Genomic DNA, 22,942 nt, shown 5'->3' with positions numbered 1-22,942 from the left:
GAGTGAGAGGAGATAAGCAGCCCAAAGATAGAAACAACCTAAATGTCCGCTGATGGACAAATGGATCCACAAAATGTGGCCCATCCATGCAATGGAATGGTATTCAGCCATGAGAAAGAACAGAATACACAAAAGGCTGCGTGTAGCTGACGAAGTTTATGAGAAATGCCCAGAAGAGGCAAATCCAGAGACAGAAGGTAGATTAGTGGTTGTCAGGGCTGGGCTAAGGATGGAAAGTGAGTGCTAAAGGTATGGGGTTTATTTTTTATATCATTTTTTTTAAGGCTGCACTGCATGGCATGCATTGCAAGGAAGATTCTTAACCCCTGGACCACCAGGAAGTCCCTTCGTTCCTTTTCATAGCTGAATAATATTCTGCTCTATGACTGCTGCTACTGCTACTGCTAAGTCACTTCAGTCGTGTCCGACTCTGTGCGACCCCATAGACGGCAGCCCACCGGGCTCCCCCATCCCTGGGATTCTCCAGGCAAGAACACTGGAATGGGTTGCCATTTCCTTCTCCAATGCATGAAAGTGAAAAGTGAAAGGGAAGTCGCTCAGTCATGTCCGACCCTCAGCGACCCCATGGACTGCAGCCTACCAGGCTCCTCCGTCCATGGGATTTTCTAGGCAAGAGTACTGGAGTGGGGGGCCATTGCCTTCTCCGGCTCTATGACTAGTCCACACTTTATTAATCCATTTATCAGATGATGGACATTTGAGTTGTTGCCACTTCTGGCTATTATGAATAATGTTACTATGAACATTCGTGTGTAAGCTTTTTATAAGAGTTATTTTTGTTTGTTTATTTATGGCTGCTCTGGGTCTTCATTGTGTCACCTGGGCTTGCTGTAGTTGCTGTGAGGGGGGCTACTCTCCAGTTGCAGTGAGCTGGCTTCTCTTGCAGAAGGTGAGCTCTAGGGCATGCCGGCTTCAGTAGCTGTGGCTCACGGGCTCAGCTGCTCCCTGGCATGTGGCGACTCAGACCAGTGATCAAGTCTGTGTCTCCTGCCTTGGCATGCGGATTCTTTATACCCCTGAGCCACCAGGGAAGCCTCATGTACAAGTTTTATACGGGAGGTATGTTTTCATTTGGGGCAGGTGTTGACACCTAGGAATAGAATGGCTGGGTTGCACTGTGACTCTGTATGTTTAACCCTTCGAGGAAATGCCAGACTTTTTCTAAAGTAACTGCATGATTTTACATTTCTGCTAGCAGTGTGTGAGGGTTCCAATTTCTCTGCCTCCTCACCAACATTTGCTATTGTCTGTCTTTTTGATGACAGCCATCCTGGTAGGTATAACATGGTGTCTCATGGTTGTTTTGATTTGCATTTCCCTGATGAGTAATGATGAGCATCTTTTTATGTGCTTATTGGCCATTTGTGCATCTTCTTTGAAGAAATATCTATTTAAGTCCTTTGCACATTTTCAGTTGGTTTTTATTGAGTTGTGAATTTTTCATATATTCTTAATACTAGATCCTTGTCAGATATATGATATTCAAATATTTGCTCCTATTCTCTGAGTTGTCTTTTCACTTTCTTATAGTTTCCTTTTGAAGTGCAAAAGCTTTTAATTTCACTTACTCGTTATTCTTTGGTTTCTTGTGCTTTGAGTTGCATTGCTTTTGTAATCAGAAAAAAAGAAAATATTTTTTAGGCATTTCCCTTGTGGCTCAGCGGTAAAGAATCTGTTTGCCAATGCAGGAGACATGGGTTCTGTCCCTGGTCCACATACTGTGGAGCAACTAAGCCTGTGCACCACAACTACTGACCCTGTGCTCTAGAGTGAGGAAACTGCAACCACTGAGCCCCCGGCTGCAGCGCTGAAGCCCATGTGCCCTGCAGCCCGTGCTCCGAAAAGAGAAGTCACCGCAATGAGAAGCCTGTGTACTGCAACTAGAGAGGAGCCCCCGACTGCTGCAACTAGAGAATGCATGCATGAAGCAACGAAGACCTAGCGTAACCAATAAATTAATAAAAAACATTTTTTAGAAAAATAGGCCCAGACATTATGCAGTTTATTTATTCACCAACATTCCTGTCTTCAAGGAGCTGACACTCAGTTGATGTTTCTTGGGACTCCCTCTCAGTGGTTAAAAACCACTTCTGTTTTCCTCTTGGGTACTTTTCCAGGTTGCTGGGCAAAGTCTTTCATATTCTGATGAACCAGATGGTCCATTAAACAGCTCAGATTTAAGTGGGATGAATCATCACTTAACTGTACTTAGAAATTCTAAAATAAGTCACGTGTAAGCTGTTGCAAGGGTTTTTGTTTTCAGTGCCTTGCCTGGCTGTGCTTTCAGTGTTTGCTGACTGTGGAATAAACCCAAACACTGGCAGATGGCAGCTGTACTGCCTGAAGTGGGGAGCATCAAGTCCTGCCCAGTCTGGGGAAATAGGAACCATATGTGTTCATGATAACACGACACTGGGGAGCACCCAGCATCCACAAGGAGGGAACTGGTTAAGTACGGTACATCCGAACTCTAGAATAAGAATCATTCTTCTCCCCGAGGGCAGGGGAGGGGCACCTCCCTCTATGAAACCTCTGTCCTGCTTTGGGGCAGAAAAAGGGAGGGCAGAGAGCACTTTCTGCCTCAGCTGCCTCCAGCTCAAAACAATCCTTGTGCCAAAGTGGTACACTTTGGGTCAGCATGTCCATCAAGAACCCAATTACAGCAAGAGGCCAACCCTCGGAAGGAAGGTGGGTTTCTCGGAGAACCTTGGGGCCTTTGCACTGGCTTCCCATCCCCAGGGCCTCACCTCACACAGTGTGTTGTTCAAAGTGTCCTCCGAAAGGTCTTCCCTGACCATCTGGCTTCAGGGGCCCCTCCTCCAGAGTATTTTTCTTCACAGCACTCAGCTGCTCCTGAACAATGTTGTATATTTATGTGTTCGTGGCCAGTGTTGGCGTTTCGTCTTTGTCTGACAAAATCCCCAGAAATACTGTAGGATTTTATTACCTTTGCATTCTCGGTGCCCAGAAGGAATTTGGCCTTTTTGGACTTGAGTAATACGCAACGTATGGATAAGTCACATTGTGTTCATTGATTCATCCGTCCACCCATGGACACTGAGGCCGCTTCTGTTTCTTGGTGGCTGTGAAAATCATTGCTATGAACTTGGGTGAGCAAATAGCTCTCCCCAATCCTGCTTTGGGGTGTTTACCCAGAAGTGGGGTTGCCAAATCTTATGGAAATTCTGCTTTTTGAGTTTTGGGGGAAGCTCCGTCCTGTTCTTCGCCGTGGCTGCACCGGTTTTCAGTCTCTTTCCTGGGAGCCGCCTCTAAGGGGTGTGAGGAGGCCCTGTGCGCCGCGTTCACACATCACTGGATCTTCAGCACCACTGCCGTGCTCGCACAGAGATGCTCCTGAGCCCTGGCTGAATGATGATGAACAGATACAGAGGGAAGGGTGAGTGGGTGAAGGGGAGACGGTGTTTCCGGAATATCGAGGTCAAGGTGGCTATGATGGCAAAGCTCCAGCGCATCTGCCTGAGGGCTGAGGCCACACACACTGGGAGGGGAAGGCGCTGAGCAGCCTCTTCAAGCTCATGGCTCAGAACCGCAGCCCCAGTGGGGAGGCGAGGGTCCTGGCAGGGACCAGGGGCCAGACAGGGAGGGGCTCTGCCCCCAGGAACTCAGGGCCTCCCTGTGCCCCCAGGGAGCTGCCTCCCACGTCTCTGCCTCTCCCAGGTCACCACTCTGGGGCAGGTCCCTGCTGGGCCTCCCCAAGTGTCCCTAGGAAAGAGAGACAGAAGAGCCTGGGCGGCAGTGGGTCCTCCCACGGCCACTGTCCCCTCCTCTCCATCATGTTTACTTTTCTATGGGTTTTCAAGATGGAAGGGAATCTAATTTCTTCATCTCTGGGAGTAATGCACTTCAGAGCTGTCTTCATGTCAGCACTGTCACTGAGCAGGGCTCAGGGCTCCGTGTAAGGGAATCATGACTCTTTTACAGTATGATGACCACGTGTCAAAGATGTTACTCGGGGGACTTCCCTGGTGGTCCAGTGGTTAAGGATCCGCCTTGCAATGCAGGGAATGCAAGTTCTATTCCTGGTCAGGGAACAAAGATCTCACATGCTGAGGGCAAGGAGATCACACCAGTCAATCCTAAAGGAAACCAACCCTGAATATTTCCTGGAAGGACTGATGCTGAAGATGAAGCTCCAATACTTGGACCACCTGACGTGAAGAGCCAACTCATTGGAAAAGACCCTGATGCTGGAAAAGATTGAGGGCAGGGGACAAGGGGGTGACAGAGGATGAGATGGTTGGATGGCATCACTGACTCGATCGACATAAGTTGTAGCAGGTTCCAAGAGATGGTGACGGACAGGGAAGCCTGGCGTGCTGCAGTCCATGGGGTCGCAAAGAGTCAGGCATGACTTAGCAGCAACTGAACAAAAACACACCAAGATGCAACTAAGACCCAACACAGCCAAACAAATAAATAATAAATAAATAAACAAAAGAAACAACAAAATCCTCAAAAAAAAGAGAGATGTCATTCATTAGCTAAGGAGGGGCCAGCTGCGCGTTATAGATAAGATTCAGACAAGGCTTCAAAGGACTAGCAGTCAACAGGAGGATGACAGACAGACAGACAGAGGCAGAGCTGCTTGACTGGGTCCCCTACGTGCAACCCACCTGCATCTTCATAAAATCGAAGGCTCGGGTATTATCTGTTTTCTAGAGTTTACAGAACTGGGAAGTGGCTCCAAGGTGCCAGAAGCCAGAGCTCACTCTCAGGGCCTCCAGAAGACTCCTTGTTTCCCACGGGAAACCTCATGTGGCCATGTCTATTGTCCCCTGAGGCCCCCCCTACCCCCACCAAGGGCTCCTGAGAGCAGAGACCAGCACTCACTCGGCATCCATCGGGTGTGGCCCAGGCTGGGCCATCTGGAGATACCTGGAGAAATGGGTGCATCCTGGCCTGTTCCAGTCTCCTCTCCCCACGGCCCTCATCTCACCAGGAGGGAAACTCAAGTCCTGTTGATGGCCTGCAAGGCACCTGCCCCCTGGGCCCCACCTCATCCCCTACCCAATTCCACCCCAAGCACAGGACACCACCCCGACCCAGGGCTCCCCATCAGGCTGGGCTCCCTCCAGCCTCAGGGCTTTTGCACCTCCCTTCCCAGTGTCCTCCACACTCATCTCTAGCTGGTCTTCAGGGCTGACCCCCTCTAGTAACGGCTTCTCAGTAGCCCTTCCGTGACCACACCATTTAAGATCTAAAGAACCATCTTGCTCACTGACCCCCACACCCTCACCTCTTGCCTTGGAGAGACTACCTATTGGACTCGTGGGTGTGCTTCTCATTTCTTCCTCAGTGGACAGCAAGCTCTGTCCCGGGAAGATGTTTGTTTGCTTTTATCTTCTCATGCCCAGAACCTGGAGAAGTGCACAGAACAAACACTTGAATAAATGAATAAATAATCAATGACAAAAGTTCATTGTTAATAAAAAGTAACGTTGTTATTACTGCTTTTAAATATATATTAATATGTATAATATATAAATATATGTTAAATATATAATTAATATAAATATTTATTTATTTATTTATTTGGCTGCACCAGCTATTAGTTGAGGTATGTGAGGTCTAGTTCTCTGACCAGGGATTGAACCCAGGCCCCCTTTCATTGGGAGCACAGCGTCTTAGCCACTGGACCACTAGGGAAGCCCCTGTTATTACTACTGGTACAAAGAATGCCAGTTGCTAACTATGATAAAAGTGTTACGACCACTTCATCAGATGAAGTGTTACCATCACTTCATCTCACACATTATTTTCATCAAAGGTCTTTGAAAACAAGGTCTGGGAAACCAGAGCGCTGTTTCCCGTGACGGGCTTCGTCTGCCACCTAGCAGCAATCTTAGGTAACTGCAAGCCTCACAAGGCCACGTAAGACAGGTGGTTCAGGCAGAAGTGTCCAGTCCGCTGTCCACAAATCCGTTAAAAAAAAAAAAAAATCTGTATTGGCATTTCTGATGAGAATTCGAGCTGGCACAAGCCTCCTGGAGGGAAATTTGGCAATACCTAACAAAACTACACCTGGGCTTTCCTTTCTCTCCCACTAAGGTCATTCCTAGAAATCTACCCTAAAGTTATGTCTCCAACAACACAAAAACAGGTATGCACAAAGTGATTCACTGCATTATCATTTGTCATTTCAAACTTCTGGAAACTACCTGAAGATTTTCATGGAAGACAGAGGCTGAACAAACATGATGGAGCACTCTGCAGCGGGGGAAAAAAGCATGAGAAAGACCCTCTCAAAGCCAATAAGAAGGGATTTTCAAGGACTTTCTGTTAAATGGAGAAAGCAAAGCCCCAAAGAATATAGAACGCTTGCTCTTCTTCACATCAGAAAGAAGGAGCATAAGAAAATAAATGTGTATCTGTTCATTTGCGCAACAGAAATGCAGGAAGGATAAGACAGAAAGCAACGAGGCTGATCACAGCCCTACAGGGCTTTGTGGAGGGGAAGAGGGCATGGGATTCGGGTGGCAGGGATGAGAAAGAGAGGCAGTTCTCTGGGTGCATCTTTTTTTCTAAATCTTTGACTCTCAGTGAAGGCCAAACCCTACACTTCTCATGTGAACCAGCGGCCATAATCCTGGACATCTAAACCAGAGAAATGAAAGTGTGTGTTCACATAGAAACCTGCACACAATTCTTCATAGCAGTCCTGTTATCATAAGCGAAAACTACAAAAAGACTAAAATGTGCCCCCACAAGTGGATGGTTCAACAGACTCAGCAGCAGACAGGCATGAATTGTTGGCATATGACACCACCTGGATGTATCTGAAGGGCTGTAAGGAGTGAAAGAGGCCAACCTCAAGGGTAACACACTGTGTGATTTCATTCGCATAACATTGTCGTAGAGATGGAAACGGATTGGTGGTTGCCAGGGGTCAGGGGAGGTGGGGAAGGCTGTTGACAGTCTCTGCCAGGATAGTGTGGTTGGGGTAGGGTGGGTCCAGGCTTCCACACCAGGGACAGAACAACACAGACTCTCCCCACACACTGTTGCAACATCTGTCTTCTGGTTCTGCGATTGTTCTCAAGTTGCATAAGATGCAACCACTGGGGAATCCAGGTGAAGGGTCTAAGAAGATACTCTGTTACCTTTGCAACTTCCTGTGACTCTACAATTATTTCAAATTAAACGCTCAATAATGTGATTATGGTCAAATGAACATGTCAGGGCAGGGGGAGGCTTGGTCCCTGGACCAATAGTTTGTAACTTCTAGTTTCAAGGAGCAGGACAGTCCTATTCTTGATCCCCTGCCATTATTCCTTTGGTCCCATTCCCCTAGTTCAGAAGCCAGGGACTAGGTCAGAGGGAGTGTGGACTTGTCCTCCAAGGCATTGGGAACAACAATGGTGTTCAGCAATTGGGAACAGAAAGATGGGGTGTGTGCGTGTGTGTGTGTGTTACTGATTTTCTACTGCTGTGTCATAAACTATCACAAACTTGGTGGCTTCAAGCAACACACATTTATTCTCCTACAGTTTCTGTGGACCGAGAGTCTGTTCCGGTGGGTGGGCTTCTCTGTGAGGGTCTCACACGACAGGGGTCCCCTCTGACATGGGGGGCTCTTCCAGATCATGTCCTTGCAGCTGTGTGACTGAGACTCTGGGCTTCTTTTCTAGCTGTCGACTGGGGACTGTTCTCAGATCCTAGAGGATGCTCTCACATCTCTGCCTCATGACCCACCACCTCTGGCAGTGGTCTTTTCAGGCTGCCAGGAGAGGGTCTTGGCTACGAATTCTGCCAACCCTCCAAGTGAATCTCCTCTGACGGAGACAGGAGGTGTAGGTGACTACAACCATCTGGTGGCTTCGAGCTACTGAGTCACTGCAGAGTGCAGAAACCCTGGGGTTTCAGCTGACACTCAAACAGCAGAGGTGAGCGACTTTGTGGGGCTCTCATTCCTTGATCTGTATCTATTACATTTTTGTATGAAAATAATGCATGAAATAGACTGGAGCGAGGAAAACACTATTTTCTAGGCAACACCGGGGTCTGCAAAGCTTTGTGTTAGTCAAGGCAAAGACTCGGGACACTCTCTTATGGAAACTGTTAAATCCACTCGAACAGCAGATTTTGTTCTAATTATATCCCAGATCAACTTCCTATAAGAAATTTTGATGTTTTGCTCTTTCATAGGATTCCCATCATTAGCTGGGACAAAACAACACAAAAATGATATGAAATTACATTTTTGCTTATCAGACCAAGAGGGGATGTTTGTGAAGGTTATTGAATATATCAGATCCCAGTGAACATATCTTCTGTTTGTTAACATATAAATTAGGACTTTCCTGGTGGCTTGGATGGTAAAGAATCTGCCTGCAAAGCAGAAGACCCAGGTTTGATCCCTGGGTCAGGAAGATCGCCTGGTGAAGGGAATGGCAATCCACTCCAGTATTCTTGCCTGGAGAATTCCATGGACAGAGGACCCTGGCGGGCTCTAGTTCATGGGGTCGCAAAGAGTTGGACACGACTGAGCAAGATTAGTATAAACTAGGATCAACAAACTTTTCCTGTGAAGAGCTAGTTAGTAAATATTTTCAGCTCTGTGGGTCATAATGGTTTCTGTGCAGTAATTCAACTCTGCCACAGAGCACAAAAGTCACCAGAGGCAACATGTAAATGATAGTGTGGCTCTGTTTCAATAAAAATTTATCTACGGTCACTGAAATTCGAGTTTCATGTAACTTTCATATCATGAAATATGATTAATCAGTTGATATTTTTTCAACCATTTAAAAATATAAAATCCATTATTGGACTTCCCCGATGGTCCAAGTGGTTAATACTCCACACTTCCACTGTGGGTGGAATGGGTTCTATCCCTGATCAGGGAACTAAGGCCTTGCCTGCCACATGGCATGGCCAAAAATATTAAAATTAAAAATTAAAAAACCACTGTTAGTTCCAGGGCTGTTCAAAAACAGGCAGAAGCTGATTTGACCTGTGAGTCGTGATTTGGCAACCTTTTGATTATCTCCATTCTAATCTAAAATATACCCCATGTTGACATCACAGGTTAAAACCAAAGTCTTTTTTCCTTATCTGCATTTCTTCAGAATGTGCTGGGAAAATAACTTTTGCTTGAAAACACGCAGAAAGAGTACAGGAGGCACTGAGGAGACATCTCAACTCCTTCCAGTTTTTTTTTTTTTCTTTTTTAAAAATATTCTGAAAGCTGAAATTGAGACAAAAAGCAAAGGGTTCAGGGATCACTTTTCAAAGATAGGGTGACAATGATGAGAGGGGAAGAGGTGGGAGGTCTAACCTGAGGTCTCTCAGACACTGTGTGGGACTCGTCTTGAAGATGCTGCTCGAACCATGAGGATTAACTCTTTTTAGCCAGATGGAAGGCAATGGAGGTTCAAGCACACTTAAATTAGGTGTGAAGTGGAAATAAGGGAACTTCCAGAGCGGACGTCTCTGCCTAGGCCTGCATCTGCTCGTCCTAAAACTATCAGGGTGGCCTTTATGAGGCGTCATGAGATAATAGAACAGCCCAGAGAAAGTGGGCATTAGCCATACGAACATGCCGAAATACCCATATTTTATTTTTATTATTTGTTTTTTTTTGGCACACTGCAAGGCATGTGGGATCTTAGTTCCCCAACCAGGGATCAAAACTTCATCCCCTGCTATGGAAGCCTGGAGTCTTAAACACTGGGCTAGCTGCCAGAGAAGTTCCCCAAATATCCATACTTTAAACAAGTATTATAAAGAACATTCAGGAGACATAAGAGACGTAGGTTTGATCTCTGTTGGGAAGGTCCTCTGGAGGAGGCATAGCAATCCACTCCAGTATTCTCGTCTGGGAAATCCTGGACAGAGTGGTCCATGGGGTCGCAAAGGATCGGAAATGACTGAAGCGACTTAGCACTCACAAAGAATGCTAACCCTGACTGCTTTGGAAGCTCCTGATTAGCTTGTCTATATCCAAATGACATTAGAAACGTGGTTTGAGTTTCCATTTTTCTTAATCCATTTAGATACATGTAACTGTCAGTTTTGTGTAGAAAAAGTCAATATGTTAGACCCACAAGATAGAATGAATAAGTTTCTGAAGGTAAGAAAATGAAGTGAGGGATTCCCTAGTGGTCCAGTGGCTAAGATTACACACTCCCAATGCAGGGAGCCCAGGTCAGGGAACTGGATCCCACAGGTCGCAACTATGACCAGGAGCAGCTAAATAAATAAACATTAAAAAAAAAAGTGAAGTGAATCCACCATCCTCCGGGCACACATACCTCCTAACTCAATCATTTTATAATTTTAAACCTATAATTAAAGTTGTCCTTTGTAATGTAGTAAATTAGAGAAAAAATGGTTCTGCCCTTTCCAAAAATAGCTACTATAAAGATAAGTTATTACAGAAATAATATTAGCATCTTATCCCAAAATCTCCCAAGCCTTATTCTACAAAGGTCATGGCCCAGTGGCCAAGCTTGTCACTGTCCTCACGCTTCTCACCACCCTCAGCTCTAGAGAAGGTAAGAAACAACAAAAACAGTAACTGCAATGGCTTCTGGCCTCACGTTTTTTTTTTCCAGTTTAAAGAAAAAATGAGAAAGGAAAAAGGTCACAAATACGAGAATTGCTTTTCTTCACAACAGTTTTATAGTTTGGATACAGTTTGTCAGTACCCAACTTCTCCTCTCCTACTTGGACACACAAACCCACTCAATCGACAGAGTCTTCTTCGCCCCAAACCTCATATATTGTAACTTTATGCTGTGGATCTGCGTTCCCTAAGTTCTGAAGCCTGAAGTGACTGCTGGTTGTCATGCTGACTTTCAGATTCCGCACCCTGGACACAAATTCCACAAGGTCCATCTCGAGCTGGGTTAAGGTACTGAATGCATAGTTTTTGTTGGGTGAAGCGTTTTTCCTTCCTGGAGGGCGAAATGTACAGCCCCGAAGGGTGGGAGGAGTCTGCACCTGTCAAGAAAGATATTCAGGGTGAATGATACTGTTGACATTACTGGTTTGTGTTGACGGAGTTCTAAGAGAGTTGGGCTCACCTGCGAGAAGTTGGCTCTAGCATTGATCTAGTCACAGGACTGGCAAATGATGGCCAAATATGGCCTGCCAGCTGCTTTTGTTAATAAAGTTTTATTGGAACAGCCAGGCTCATTCATTTGCCGATAGTCTATGACTGCTTTCATGCTCAAAGGGCAGAGTTGAGTCCTTGCAACAGAGACTGAATGGGCTACAAAGCTGAAAATATCGACTATGTGGCCTTTTGCAGAAAGGTTTGCCAATCCCCTGCTCCCATCAGTTTGGACACAGTATCCTGGAGCATTGGGTCTGCTGAAGAGGGAACAAGCCACCATATTTCTCTTCCCATCCCCTTCTCAGAGCTCTTCAGCCACTTCATGGACAGGCTGTTACTTCTTTACACCTCTGACCCTTTACAACAGATCTTTTCCTTTACTTGGAATAATGATACCACTTCCATTCAGTTCAGCAACCGGTAATAATTCAGATGTCAGGGAAATGAAAAATCAGCGGCAGTGAATCTGGCTCTGTAAATAATTTTGACCTGAAACATGCCAAGTTCTTGAATCTATCCTCATTTGAAAAAAAAAAAAAAAAAAAACTGATTTAACAGGATAAACTTTGAGCCAAGGTTTTAGTTGCCTAATAAACAAAAGGTGGCCTTCAACTATATGAGTCCTAACCTCTGTGAGTTCAGGCCTAGTTTTCTCTAAGGATATGTGGGGAAATGAGTTACCAGCACACTCAGGACTGGGAGTAGATATTCCATATTCAAACTCGTTATACCTAACAGTCTTGCCTGTAATAACGAGAGCATCTGTTTCTCTTGATCTGAGTTTTCTGAGATGGAATCAACGTGGATTAACAAAAGGAGCCACTCTTACCTTATTCTTTTCACCATCTCCTCGAAACTTCAGTATCATGTACAGCACAACAATAAAAGTGAGCCAGAGCCACTTGCTCCCAAGCCAGCTTTGGGTATGCTCTGGTAGATTCTGCCGAATTCTAAAGTGCCCTCCGCAGGGCACCTTCCCCTGGGTTTCTTTGGGTTTCTCTCTCAGAGAAGAAAACATAAAGGCATAGCCGCAGGAGAGACACAGAGGCAAGAACAAGCACCATTTCAGAGACTGCATGGTGAGCAGAGATGGCACAGGACGTGGCTCACAGTGGGCTGGTGTGCCCTTGCACCTGGAGACAGGGGACCAGGCAGGGCTGGGTCGTTGGTGATGTCACAGAGGGCCCCCCAGCCAGAACCTGCTCTGGCCATTGTGATGACTTCAGGACAGAGGATAAAGAGGCTTGAGGGGGTCGCCTGGGAGTAGGATTTAAAGGGAAATGGCATCATTTCCAGCAAGCAGTCGAAAAAGAGGTGGGGAGTGACAGAATGCCATCTCCCTGCCAGTGTATGCTTTCTGAGCCTGGTGCTCTACTGGGAGGGCGGGTCCGTCTCCTATTTTTATTTTTGCATTTGTTGAATCCAGACACTGTGGTGAGCAGAGCAGACTCAAGGCATGTGCCCCCGTGGAGCAGAAAGCTGAATGGGAAAGAAAGATATTAAACCAGAGGCTGCAAACTAGGAGCTCCTGATGTGTTTTGTGTGGCCTACACTGTTCTGAAAAATTATTGTACTCAGTCGCTAAGTCGTGTCTGACTCTTTGTGACACCATGGACTGTAGCTTGCCAGGCTCTTCTGTCCATGGGATTCTCCAGGAAAGAATACTGCAGTGGGTTGCCATTTCCTCCTCGAGGGGATCTTCCCAACCCAGGGATCAAACCAAGTCTCCTGCATCTCTTGCTTTGGCTGGGGTATTTAAATGGGGGTGGGGGAGCTCCAATTTACAAAGGTCAGATTTCTGATTTCCTTGAAAAGTATGGAAGATCTGATAACACAGGGCCCCTCTCTGCTGGAGCCAAGTAGGAAACCGCCCCTCTGGTGGCTATGTTCTACTGTCCCCACCACTTCCTATTACCTCATATCCACACTCGCTGACATCATCTGAGTGTACAACGCCTGGCTTAATTAAGAGTATCATTTACTTCATTAAAATTGTGATAAGGGAATTAGGAAAGACCTCTTTTGCTTTTACTATTTATAAATTGAAGACAAATCAACATTTGAGCATTAGTTTTACATGACCAGTTATCAAATGGTCACAGTATGAAGTGTGCAGTTGTTCATTAGCAAACTGTTTTGAGTTTTAGACTAATAAGTACTAATAGCGGAGATGAAAACTGAAGAAAAATGCCAATTTGAAGTTTGTGAATAGGCAATGGCACCCCACTCCAGTACTCTTGCCTGGAAAATCCCATGGATGGAGGAGCCTGGTGGGCTGCAGTCCATGGGGTCGATAAAAGTCAGACACGACTGAGCGACTTCACTTTCACTTTTCACTTTCATGCATTGGAGAAGGAAATGGCAACCCACTCCAGTGTTCTTGCCTGGAGAATCCCAGGGACGAGGGAGCCTGGTGGGCTGCCGTCTATTGGGTTGCTCAGAGTTGGACACGACTGAAGCGACTTAGCAGCAGCAGAAGCAGCAACAGCCTTAAAAAAGCTCCATCCTTTTAGGTGATCTTTTTTTCCTGTAAGTTCTCTGGAAAAACAATGGAGATTGGACATCTCGATTTCAAATGTAAATGAAAACTAATTTTTATTTTAATATTTAACTGTTACTGAAAAAAGTGAAAACGTTAGTTTCTCAGTCATGTCTGACTCTTTGTGATCCCATGAGCTGTGGCCCATAAGGCTCCTCTGTCTATGGGATTCTCCAGGCAAGCATCCTGGAGTGGGTAGCCATTCCTTTCTCCAGGGGATCTTCCAGATCCAGGGACTGAACTGTTATTACTGTGAAAAAACAAACTGTGATGAGGGAACTTCCCTGGTGGTCCAGTGGTTAAGACTCCAATGCAGGGGACACAGGTTCGATCCCTGACTGAGGAATGAAGATGCCGCAGGCTGAACAGCATGGCCAAAAAATAAAAAAACTGTGGTAAGAAATGAGAGCTTTGAGAGTGCGAGGGGGTAGCTGGAGGTTAGTTCAGGCAGGCAGGTTTTCCTGAAGAAGACATCCGGGCAGAGTGTGAGGGATGATCAGTTGGCTGGATGAAGTGGGGGAGAGGCTGATATCCAGGCAGGTGTGGGGACGGTGAGGCGACAGGGGTGCCGCGGACAGAAGCCGCCACCAGGAACACAACCAGGCCCACAGCCCACCGTGTTCAAAAACCACCAGCTTCTGAAAGTGACACAAAACAAAAAAAATCCCAATCAGCGGAACACAGGGCTTGCAGCTGTTCCGCTGGGTCATGAGATTCACACATTTTCCTCAGAAAGAAGACTTCTACTGCTACAACCCAGGGTCCACGGTGTGTCTGCACTCAGCCTCTGACTGTGTTGAGCCCAGGGAAGTTCTGTGAGAGGATGTGAAATCAGAAGGGGAGACAGAGGAGAGTCGGACGTACCACACAGGCTGACGTGGGGATCACACTCCCCCTAGCTTCAGGGGCGGGGGGCTCCCGGGTAGAGAGCTTACAGGAGTGTGAGACCCCAGGCTTGATCAGAAATAGGCATGGTGATCGTAACTAGATGTCTGCATATAAATGTACATAAACGGTAATTTTCACATTTCTTCTGGAAAAAGTCTGCAACAAAAATTCACTGATCTTGATATAATCTGATGAAAATGCATCTATATTCACGTATCCTGGGGTCCAACTCATGACTGCTAAGGCAGAGGACAGGGTGTCAGAGCAGCCTGGCTTCAGCTCTCCAGCCCCTTCCCCTTCCCAACCCCAGGCTGCTCCCTCCCGCTTCCAACTTCCTCTCCCAGCTCCTTTGTCTGCTCTAAAAAAAATTGTATTTTCCTGAAGTATAGTTGATTTACAGTGTTGTGTTTCCTCTGCCTGCTTCTTAATGGAACCCCATGCCCCGGATCCCCTATAAAGAACCATCTCAGTAATATGCCCCTGTCTCCAGAAGGCAGGGCTCACAATCTTGAGGCTCCTGCCTTTAGAACAGTTTCATTAATTAATGACTTTAACACACTTTATGCATGAGACATACCAATTTTATATCCAGTTTTCCTTTTCATAATCTGCTGAGAAAGAATGTGGCATTGATGTGACGTCACAGAATTACTGTCACTAACAATGCAATGGTTCCAAGTTTCTTACTCAAATATTAGTGGAAGAAGGAAAACACAGAGATGAGAGAAAAAGCAGACTTTAGACTTAATTTTTGTACCAAATCATCAGGTGCACAACTAAATCGCCTTTCTCATCATAGCGATGGAGCAAGGAAACCCCCTAAGTCCCCTGCTCTGGTGCAAAACGCTCCCTCCCACAGCCCTGCAGGCAGAATGTACTTGAAACTCAACTCGTCCTTTCTCAAGTTCAGTCTCACTTGGCTTATTTAATTAATTAACCATTGGCAGCAAAACCATGAAAATGTTAGTCAAAATGAGCTGACCACACACCCAGGAGGAACCTGGAGTCTTTAATTATTTTGAGCATAAATATGCAGCCAACGTGCTCTTAGGGCCGCGGGAAGGTCCAAGTGCACAGAGGGTGGAGGTGAGTGGGACAGGGTGACGGGCGAGGCCAGCGGGGTCACAGAGTCCCCACTGTGCCTTCCTACTCGAAGGCACCGTGCCTGGCTCCAGCTTTAAGGGGACGAGCAAGTGCACAGGCCCCAGCTGAGGCCGCACCGCTGGCCTCAGAAGCAGTAGGATGTGTGGGTGACCCAGTGGGCCGACTCCTCCTTGGAGCGCTTGGCGGAGCTGTGGGTGGTGAAGAGAGACTTGTAAGCTTCTGACTCTTCGCTGTCGGCGATGGACCTCTTAGCGGCTTTTCCAGAAGTGATCCCGTGTGCTGCTGGAAAAACGAGAAGCTTTCAACTCTGAGGCTGGGGCTGCAGACCATTCCAACCATCACATTCTTGAGAGGCCACCAAGCCCAGGAATTTCCCTCCTCCTTTATGGGGAGGAATGCTGAAATACAGTATCTCAATCACCAAACCCAAAAAACAAACGAAGCTACTGTATGTAAATCTGTCATTTAAAATCACCTTAATCACTACTTGCACTGGCCCCAGCTTCAGGGATTGACATACATGAGACCCTGAGGCCAGGGAGCTGGTATGTGGAGGGGTTTCTGGAACCCATGAACACTAGATGACTCACTCCTTACCTCATCCATCTGTCCTTCTCTTCTTTGTGAAATAAGTACTAGTGTCTCTAAATTCTGGACTAGCCACCAAACAGCTCCTGGCTGGGAGGCCAGAGGAGGGAGGCTGGCTCCAGTGCACAGAGAACCCAGCCTTGAAACGGGGAACGACCGAGTCAGGTCTTTGGTCTCTGCATCCCGTTCGCCTGGCCCTACGAGCAGGCTCCACAGGAAAACTGGACAACGGCATGTGTGAACACCCCCTTCAATCCTGACAGGTCTTCTGCTCCAAGGTGAATCAACCGTTTCTTAGTCACCCCCCAAGAGAGCTCAGGGAACCCCCACAGAGACACGATCAGGATAAGCTAGAGTCTCCAGAGTCACCCCAGCAAACAGTGACACGACCACGCGGGTCTCCAGCTGTCTGAGTGGCGCACAGTCGTCCCAACTGGACCCACCTGCACTTTTGGGAGCCGAGTTGGTCTTCTTCTCTCGAGTGTCAAGGCTGGTTTCTTCGGGCTTCCCTGTTTTCATTTTTGATGGTCCTGGGGTTTCTGTGAAAAAACAAAGCAAAACAAAACCAAAGCAGGAACTTACTTAGCAAAACAGGCCTAGCGGCTTATTTTTGCTAAACAAGGACTTCTTTTTAGCATCTTACCTTCACTGATTTCTGATTTTGAGACAGACTCTGCCGCCTTAGGTTTCTTTGTTTTCTGTGAAAAGAAAGGGAGAGAGGACACGTGCTCCAATTCACTGATTTTTAGCGTCTGTGTGGCTGCCACTGGCCTGGGAGTCCAACTTGAGGCCAACACAGTCACCTAGGGCAGGGCTCCCTCTGAAGGCGACTCTGACCCTCAGCCCTGCACCTTGGTCCTGCCTAGGTGTTTCTGGCTGCACACTTATGCCTCACGCAGTACACATCTAGAGGGATCTGCTCAGCTGTACAGTTATATTCCAAAACCACATCCTCAGACAATTTCAACGAGGAAGACAAGTTTCGGTGAGAACAGTCCGTTTTAATAGTGACCACCACACACATAAGAGCAGTTAGCTGGATAATAACATAAAATCCAGACAGGATAACTATGGACTGAATCCTAACCTTTTCAGGAAGACCTCTTCAAAGTGGTCAAAATGTTCTGACATTTGTGTATTTAACTGTAAGGACTTGAGGCCTGTACTAAAGAACACTTTAGCCAATTCTCAACTGTGGATTACTTCTGTTAGAATTCTGTTGCTCATAATAGTTAAAGTTAAGCTGGTCAGCAAAAAGTTAAGAAATGAAACTTCTAAAAACCACACAGCTGGGCTTCCCTGCTGGCTCAGTAGTAAAGAACCCACCTAACAATGCGAGAGACACAAGTTCGATCCCTGAACTGAGAAGATCCCACAAGCCGAGGAGCAACTAAGTCCGTGTTGCTATTCAACTATTGAAGCTCGCATACCCTAGAAACCATGCTCTGCAACAAGAGAAGCCACCACAATGAGAAGCCCATGCATCACAACTAGAGAAAGCCCACGCAGCAATGAAGACCCAGTGCAGCCATAAACAAATAAACATTAAGAGAAAAAGAATATTAAAAACCACACAGCTGATTCAATCATAGGATAAACAGGACTCTTCACTGAGGGAATTTACTCTCATCATGACATTTCCTTCAGTATGCAAAAGGTGGCGCTACAGATACACAGCCTAACCCTTTCAGGAGGCTCCCATACCTAGAAAACATCCCACCTCTAGAAAACATCAGAGACCCTGCTCAGGCAGTGGCCTCTTGGTCTTGTAATATATATATACGCCTTGTGATTTGTAACATCTGTACAAAACACAATGTCCTGTTCATTTCACACAGGCAAGACATGCGTTCAACTCTGAGGGTAACACATCGTGGTTCAAAAATAATACAGAAAAGTGACTTCTAAGCCCTCCACTCACAGATAAGGTTATGATGTTTGAAAAGCATGGGCAATGGGGCATTAGAAAGGAAATGCTATGTCCTATTCCTAGCTGTGGGTATATTTGGGAAATATTTTGGTTTCCCGGCAGCCGTCTCTAAGAGGCATTCCCAGAAGCTCCAGGAAGGACCCTGAGGAGACAGGCAGGTTAGCTCCGCTGGGCTTTCAACAACTTGGCGGAAGCCTGGGACACAGGAGACAACTAACGTAAGAGGGCTACGACCACACCACCATCTCTACTAAAGCTTCCTTCAAAACACAATCTCCCCTTCCGTGCTTTTTAAAAACTGGACTTGATTGGTAGCAGCAATCAAGGACAAGCAGATCCTTTTTGGTAAATGTCCTCTGTCAAAAACATCTCAAACTTTTTCTTTTTTTGCTCATTTGATAATGAGATCACAGCTATTTAGAAAACCAACTTGAAATGAACACATTTATAGATTTAATTGCTCCTAAACCTAAAGCCACCCCTTTAAAACACAGAGTGGCTCTTTATCCTCATGAATGTTGTAATAACCCATACAAGACCACTTCGATGAACACTTCGATTGGCATTTGATCACATAAGCTGGGCACAATTTCCTGTACTACAGAATAATTCACACAAATTATTTATTTTCTACCTAAGTGAGACAATAAGAGAAGAAAACCCAAATGGTTTAGCTCCTTCTGAGAATTCTAGACATGTAATACCAACACCACATTCTCAAGCATCAGGCTTTTAAAGCCCCATGAGCATGAATTACATATTATTTGAGAGTGATACAGTCCTGCACTTTCCTCTATTATGATTTTTAAAAAAGAATAACCTGGAAAATCTTTAATTATGACATCACTGGTAGATGTACTCCAACTGCATAAGAACAGGCAGGCTACTTTTTCTTCCCCACAATTTTATGTCCTCAATTTTCTAGTATTTTAGGCATTCTTTTGCCTTAGTTCTGAAGACATGAAGTTTCTCCCACATTTAAACTAAACCTAACTTTTTTTTTTAAGAATGTAAAAAGACCATAGCTATCACCTTAAGTACTCAAGAAATAACAAAATTCACTGCTGGATACAGAATCGATGGCATATTGAACACATTTCTTAGCTGATCAATTGTTTTGAGCCTGGGGCACAAAACAAAGCCTGCACCCCGACACCCCAACCCAGAGCATTGCCTGCAGTTGATGCTCACTGAGGCGCCACTCAAAACAGGTGGGCGGGAAGAGAGACCAAGCTATGGCTCCCGTGGTGGGAAGGCTATTCTCTGCTCTCCTGCCCGTGCTCTTCCCCTGCGGGTGGGCCAACCACTCCTCTCTCCACACTGAAGAGGAAGCTGAGTGCAGAGCAGACCATGGAGCCCGAGCTCCGAGGAATCTTCTAGAGCCCAGGTTCTTCTAGGTCATAAAAGCCACCTCCATCACTGCAAACCCGGAGGGCGCTGCCAGCAGTGTGGTTGTGGGGTTGCAACAGGCTCCCGAGCAGGGGCCATAGCTGGGCAGGACCTACTTTTGCCCAGACTCAGAGGCTGAGGGCAAAGCCCAGGACGCAGTACCTTCCCCTGCTTGGCTCGCAGCCGCCTCTCCTCCATCCTGCTCTTCAGCACTTCCACGTCTTCCTTGGTGCCATTGAGCACAATGACGTCATCCTCCTGGAAGGCAGCCCCACACTGGAGAGGAGAGGAGAGAGGAGACAGGTCCTGTGAGCATGCGGACAGCAGTGACCCCAGGTCCTGGCTCTCAGCCCAGCCACTGGGCCTCCTGTTGTTTTCCCGCCTGCACCTTGGCTTGATCAGCTGTGGAGGTCCCGCCCTGCTTGGGGAAGTTTCCAGGCATGGTTAGTCCAACAGGCCTGCCTACAAGACTGGCCTTGGCTGGTGTCTGGGAACATACATTTCTGGAGGGTTCTTCCCATTTCCAAACTGTGCTGGGCTTCTGCTTACAGTCCCCACCCCAGCCACTGGACCCAACCTCTGGGTGCACAGACCCGAGCACGGGGTGGGCATTTAGGAGATGCCTGTTAAGGACTCACCGGCAGTACTTACTGAGCACCTACTGCTGCCTCATCTCATGATGACAGACTTAATATGAGCCCATGAGGCTCACACACAGCTGAGCCAAGGCTAGAAGGGAAGAGACCAGGGGATCTCACATTCCAGACAGAGGTCTGTGACCTTGACCTCAGAGCAGCACCTCCTGGGGGATCTCTGGGACCCACCTTCAGTTTCCTTTCAGGAGTTCTGGGGTGGGACCTGGGAATTCACATTTCTAATGTGTTCTCAGGTCCTGCAGGTGCTGCCTGTGGGGGAACCAGGCTTTGAGAACCACGGTTCTAGAGTTTAGATAGTTGGTGATTGGGGCAAATGGGCTGAATTCTAGCAGGACGGGGGAGGGATCATTCCAGAGACACAGCTGCATCTCAGCTCTGTCCTGGGCTGCAGTGGCCACTGTCATCCCCACAGGGACCTGCATTTTCAGCCGCTCCCTGGGGAGCCCGCGCTGCTGAGGACAGGGTGTGGGCCAGGGGCATGGAGGACCTCTTCCTGTGGGCTCTCCAGAGTCCCTCTGCCTAGACCCTGGCCTCAGTTACTGCCTCTGTTAAAGGGAATAAACTGAACTCCCAGCAAGGGTAACACTGAAGGGACTAGAATGCCGAGTTGGGCACCAAGCACTTGACCATTCTCAGCTACTGTTGCAGTTGCGCATTTTCTTGGAGCAGAGCTTCTGGTATCAGCACAGGTGGAGCTCTAAGACACAGCCCTCTGCACCATGCTCTAACCAGCTTCCCTAGGCAGAAGCACTGCCTACCCTGAGTTCCTTATCCATGGATTCAACCAACTTCTGACTAAAAATACTGGGGAAAAAATTTTTTTCATAAAGTTCCAGAAAGCAACACTTGAATACTATTTAAATAGTTACCACGCATCTGTGCAGGGCAGTAACTATTTACACAGACCCGCAACTATTAACATAACATTTACACCGTATTTACAAAGCATTTACATTCTATTAGTAGGAGTGTTAGTTGCTCAGTCGTGCCCTACTCTTTGCGACCCCATGGACTGCAGCCCACCAGGCTCCTCTATCCATGGGATTTTCCAGGCAAGGATACTGGATTGGGTTGCCATTTCCTTCTCCAGGGCATATCTTACCCAGGAAGATCATTAGGTATTATTATTATTCTTAGGTATATTCTATTAGGTATTTTATTAAGTAACCTGAAGATGACTTGGAGTATATGGGAAGATGGATGTCGGTCACACGCAAATACTACACCATGCTATATAAGGGACTTCAGCCTCTTCGGATTCTGGTATTGGGGGCGGGGTGGTGGGGGAGTGTCCTGGACCAACCCCAAGCCCCCAGCCCAATAAGGAGGGCTGACAGTCACATGGCTGCATTCTCCCTACTGGGAGGTACGCGCCTGCATCGGGGGAGAACGCAGAAGGAAGCCTCACAGGATTCCTCTAGACTGCCTGAGTCTCCATCCCTCACCATGAGGGCTACACACCCCTGCTGGATCAGTGGACAAAGCTGGGCCATGAGGACAGCTGTAGGGCACGTCCGGTGGGTCCTACTAGCCCACTCTGCCCAGAACAGTAAGAGACCAACTGTGCCCAGAATCTCTTTGATAGAGAACATTCTCAACACAAGACTGTTGCAAGTTCTGTTCTCAGAAGCTGCCAAAGCTTTCCCAGCACCTCCCAACTCTCCTCAGCCACTGCCTTAGCTGGGTTATTTACTGTGGTTCTGGGTCCAAAAAGCATAGCTCCAGGTCAAAGTAAGCTCATGTTCGGGTAAGTTTTCTCAACTGAAAAGACATTCCTTTGACCCACCAAGCCCAAGGCTGGTGCCGTAGAGATAGTTCTGTGCCCCTGGAGAACAGTGAGGCTGGCAGGCCTGGGGAAGGGAAGAGCCCCTCTGCAGGGGGAGAGTCCCTCTAACCCAGAAGCCGCGGGTTGTGGGAGATTTGGGCAGAGCCTTCCCCTGGAGGTGTCCTCCTTGGAGAGACAATGGGAGAGAATCTGCAGGAACAGAATCAGGTGGTAGATAAGGCCCAGTGAGGCTTGGGGCTGGGATCTGGTGTCAGTAACCCTCCTGAGTGCACAACCGTGAGGCAGAGTTGTGGCGTCTGCTCACCCTGCTCCATCACAGCCGCGCTGTCCTCCTCTGGGGGCTTTCTGTGCCTCCTTCCACCTTCCACCATGCCCTGCTGCCCTGGCCTGATCACGTCAGCGGCCTCAGCCTCCTCCCCTGCACATGACTGCTTAGTTGCCTGTCTATAATGGTGGGCTCTGCCCTGCCTGCTGCTGTGGTATGCTGCCCCTAAAGTTGTATACTCTTACAGCTGATTTAGCTGCTAACACCACCAAGTCAGGAACTGCTCACGTTAAAACTCGTGGTATCTTGCTCTTGGTCTCCAAAATTTAAGAGACCCACTAATATCAAACCCACTCTTCCCTCAAGGCTTCAACTGCCTGGACTTGACCTGGCAGCCCTTGGAGAAGGCACCTGGCTCTCCCACCAGCCACAGGCCTGTGACCTGACCTCACCAGGCTTCTGCAGGACTCCAGGGCCCTGGGTGGAGCAAACCATCCCTGGAGGTGAGTGAAACCAGGGCAGGAATCAGGCTTCTGCCATGATGCCAGCCTCAGACTGGGGCTCTTCTCTGTGGACTAAAGGGTAGGAATCACTTTAGAAAGGGGGGGGGGGGGTGGCGCTGCTGTAAAGACCCCAAAGGGACTGATCCTCTCTCTGCCTATAAAATTAACATGCACACAAAGCAGAAAACACCAT

The 22,942-nt window shown here is 47.3% G+C and overlaps 2 protein-coding genes across 2 annotated transcripts in view; both read right to left on the bottom strand.

Moving 5' to 3' along the window:
* Positions 1–10,646: 10,646 nt before the first annotated feature.
* Positions 10,647–12,216, bottom strand: LOC104989956 (protein FAM209A-like). The gene is made up of 2 exons (XM_010841811.1): positions 11,931–12,216; positions 10,647–10,986 (listed from the first exon to the last, which is right to left on the bottom strand). The coding sequence occupies exons 1-2, from the start codon at positions 12,177–12,179 to the stop codon at positions 10,729–10,731; spliced, it is 507 nt and encodes a 168-aa protein (XP_010840113.1). The 5' UTR covers positions 12,180–12,216; the 3' UTR covers positions 10,647–10,728.
* A 3,043-nt stretch (positions 12,217–15,259) lies between these two features.
* Positions 15,260–22,942, bottom strand: part of RTFDC1 (replication termination factor 2 domain containing 1) — a 43,643-nt gene continuing 35,960 nt past the window's right edge. The window contains exons 6-9 of the mRNA XM_010841810.1: positions 19,702–19,815; positions 16,864–16,918; positions 16,664–16,759; positions 15,260–15,914 (exon numbers count right to left, since the gene is read on the bottom strand). Of these exons, the coding sequence (XP_010840112.1) occupies positions 15,757–15,914; positions 16,664–16,759; positions 16,864–16,918; positions 19,702–19,815 (423 nt within the window). The 3' untranslated portion in view covers positions 15,260–15,756. The remainder of the gene's footprint in view (positions 15,915–16,663; positions 16,760–16,863; positions 16,919–19,701; positions 19,816–22,942) is intronic.

This window comes from Bison bison, unplaced genomic scaffold, assembly GCF_000754665.1.
Source record: "Bison bison bison isolate TAMUID 2011002044 unplaced genomic scaffold, Bison_UMD1.0 scf7180017864167, whole genome shotgun sequence".
NCBI classification, from domain to species: domain Eukaryota; kingdom Metazoa; phylum Chordata; class Mammalia; order Artiodactyla; family Bovidae; genus Bison; species Bison bison.
The sequence above is the reverse complement of the archived record's forward strand: the minus strand, read 5'-3'. Positions and strand labels throughout refer to the sequence as shown.

Excerpts from the sequence above, each read along its gene's own strand:
- LOC104989956 (XM_010841811.1), bottom strand. The coding sequence starts at position 12,179 with ATGCAGTCTCTGAAATGGTGCTTGTTCTTGCCTCTGTGTCTCTCCTGC. Across the intron at positions 10,987-11,930 it reads GAGATGGTGAAAAGAATAAG|GTGCAGACTCCTCCCACCCT; the intron begins GTAAGAGTGGCT and ends CTTTCTTGACAG.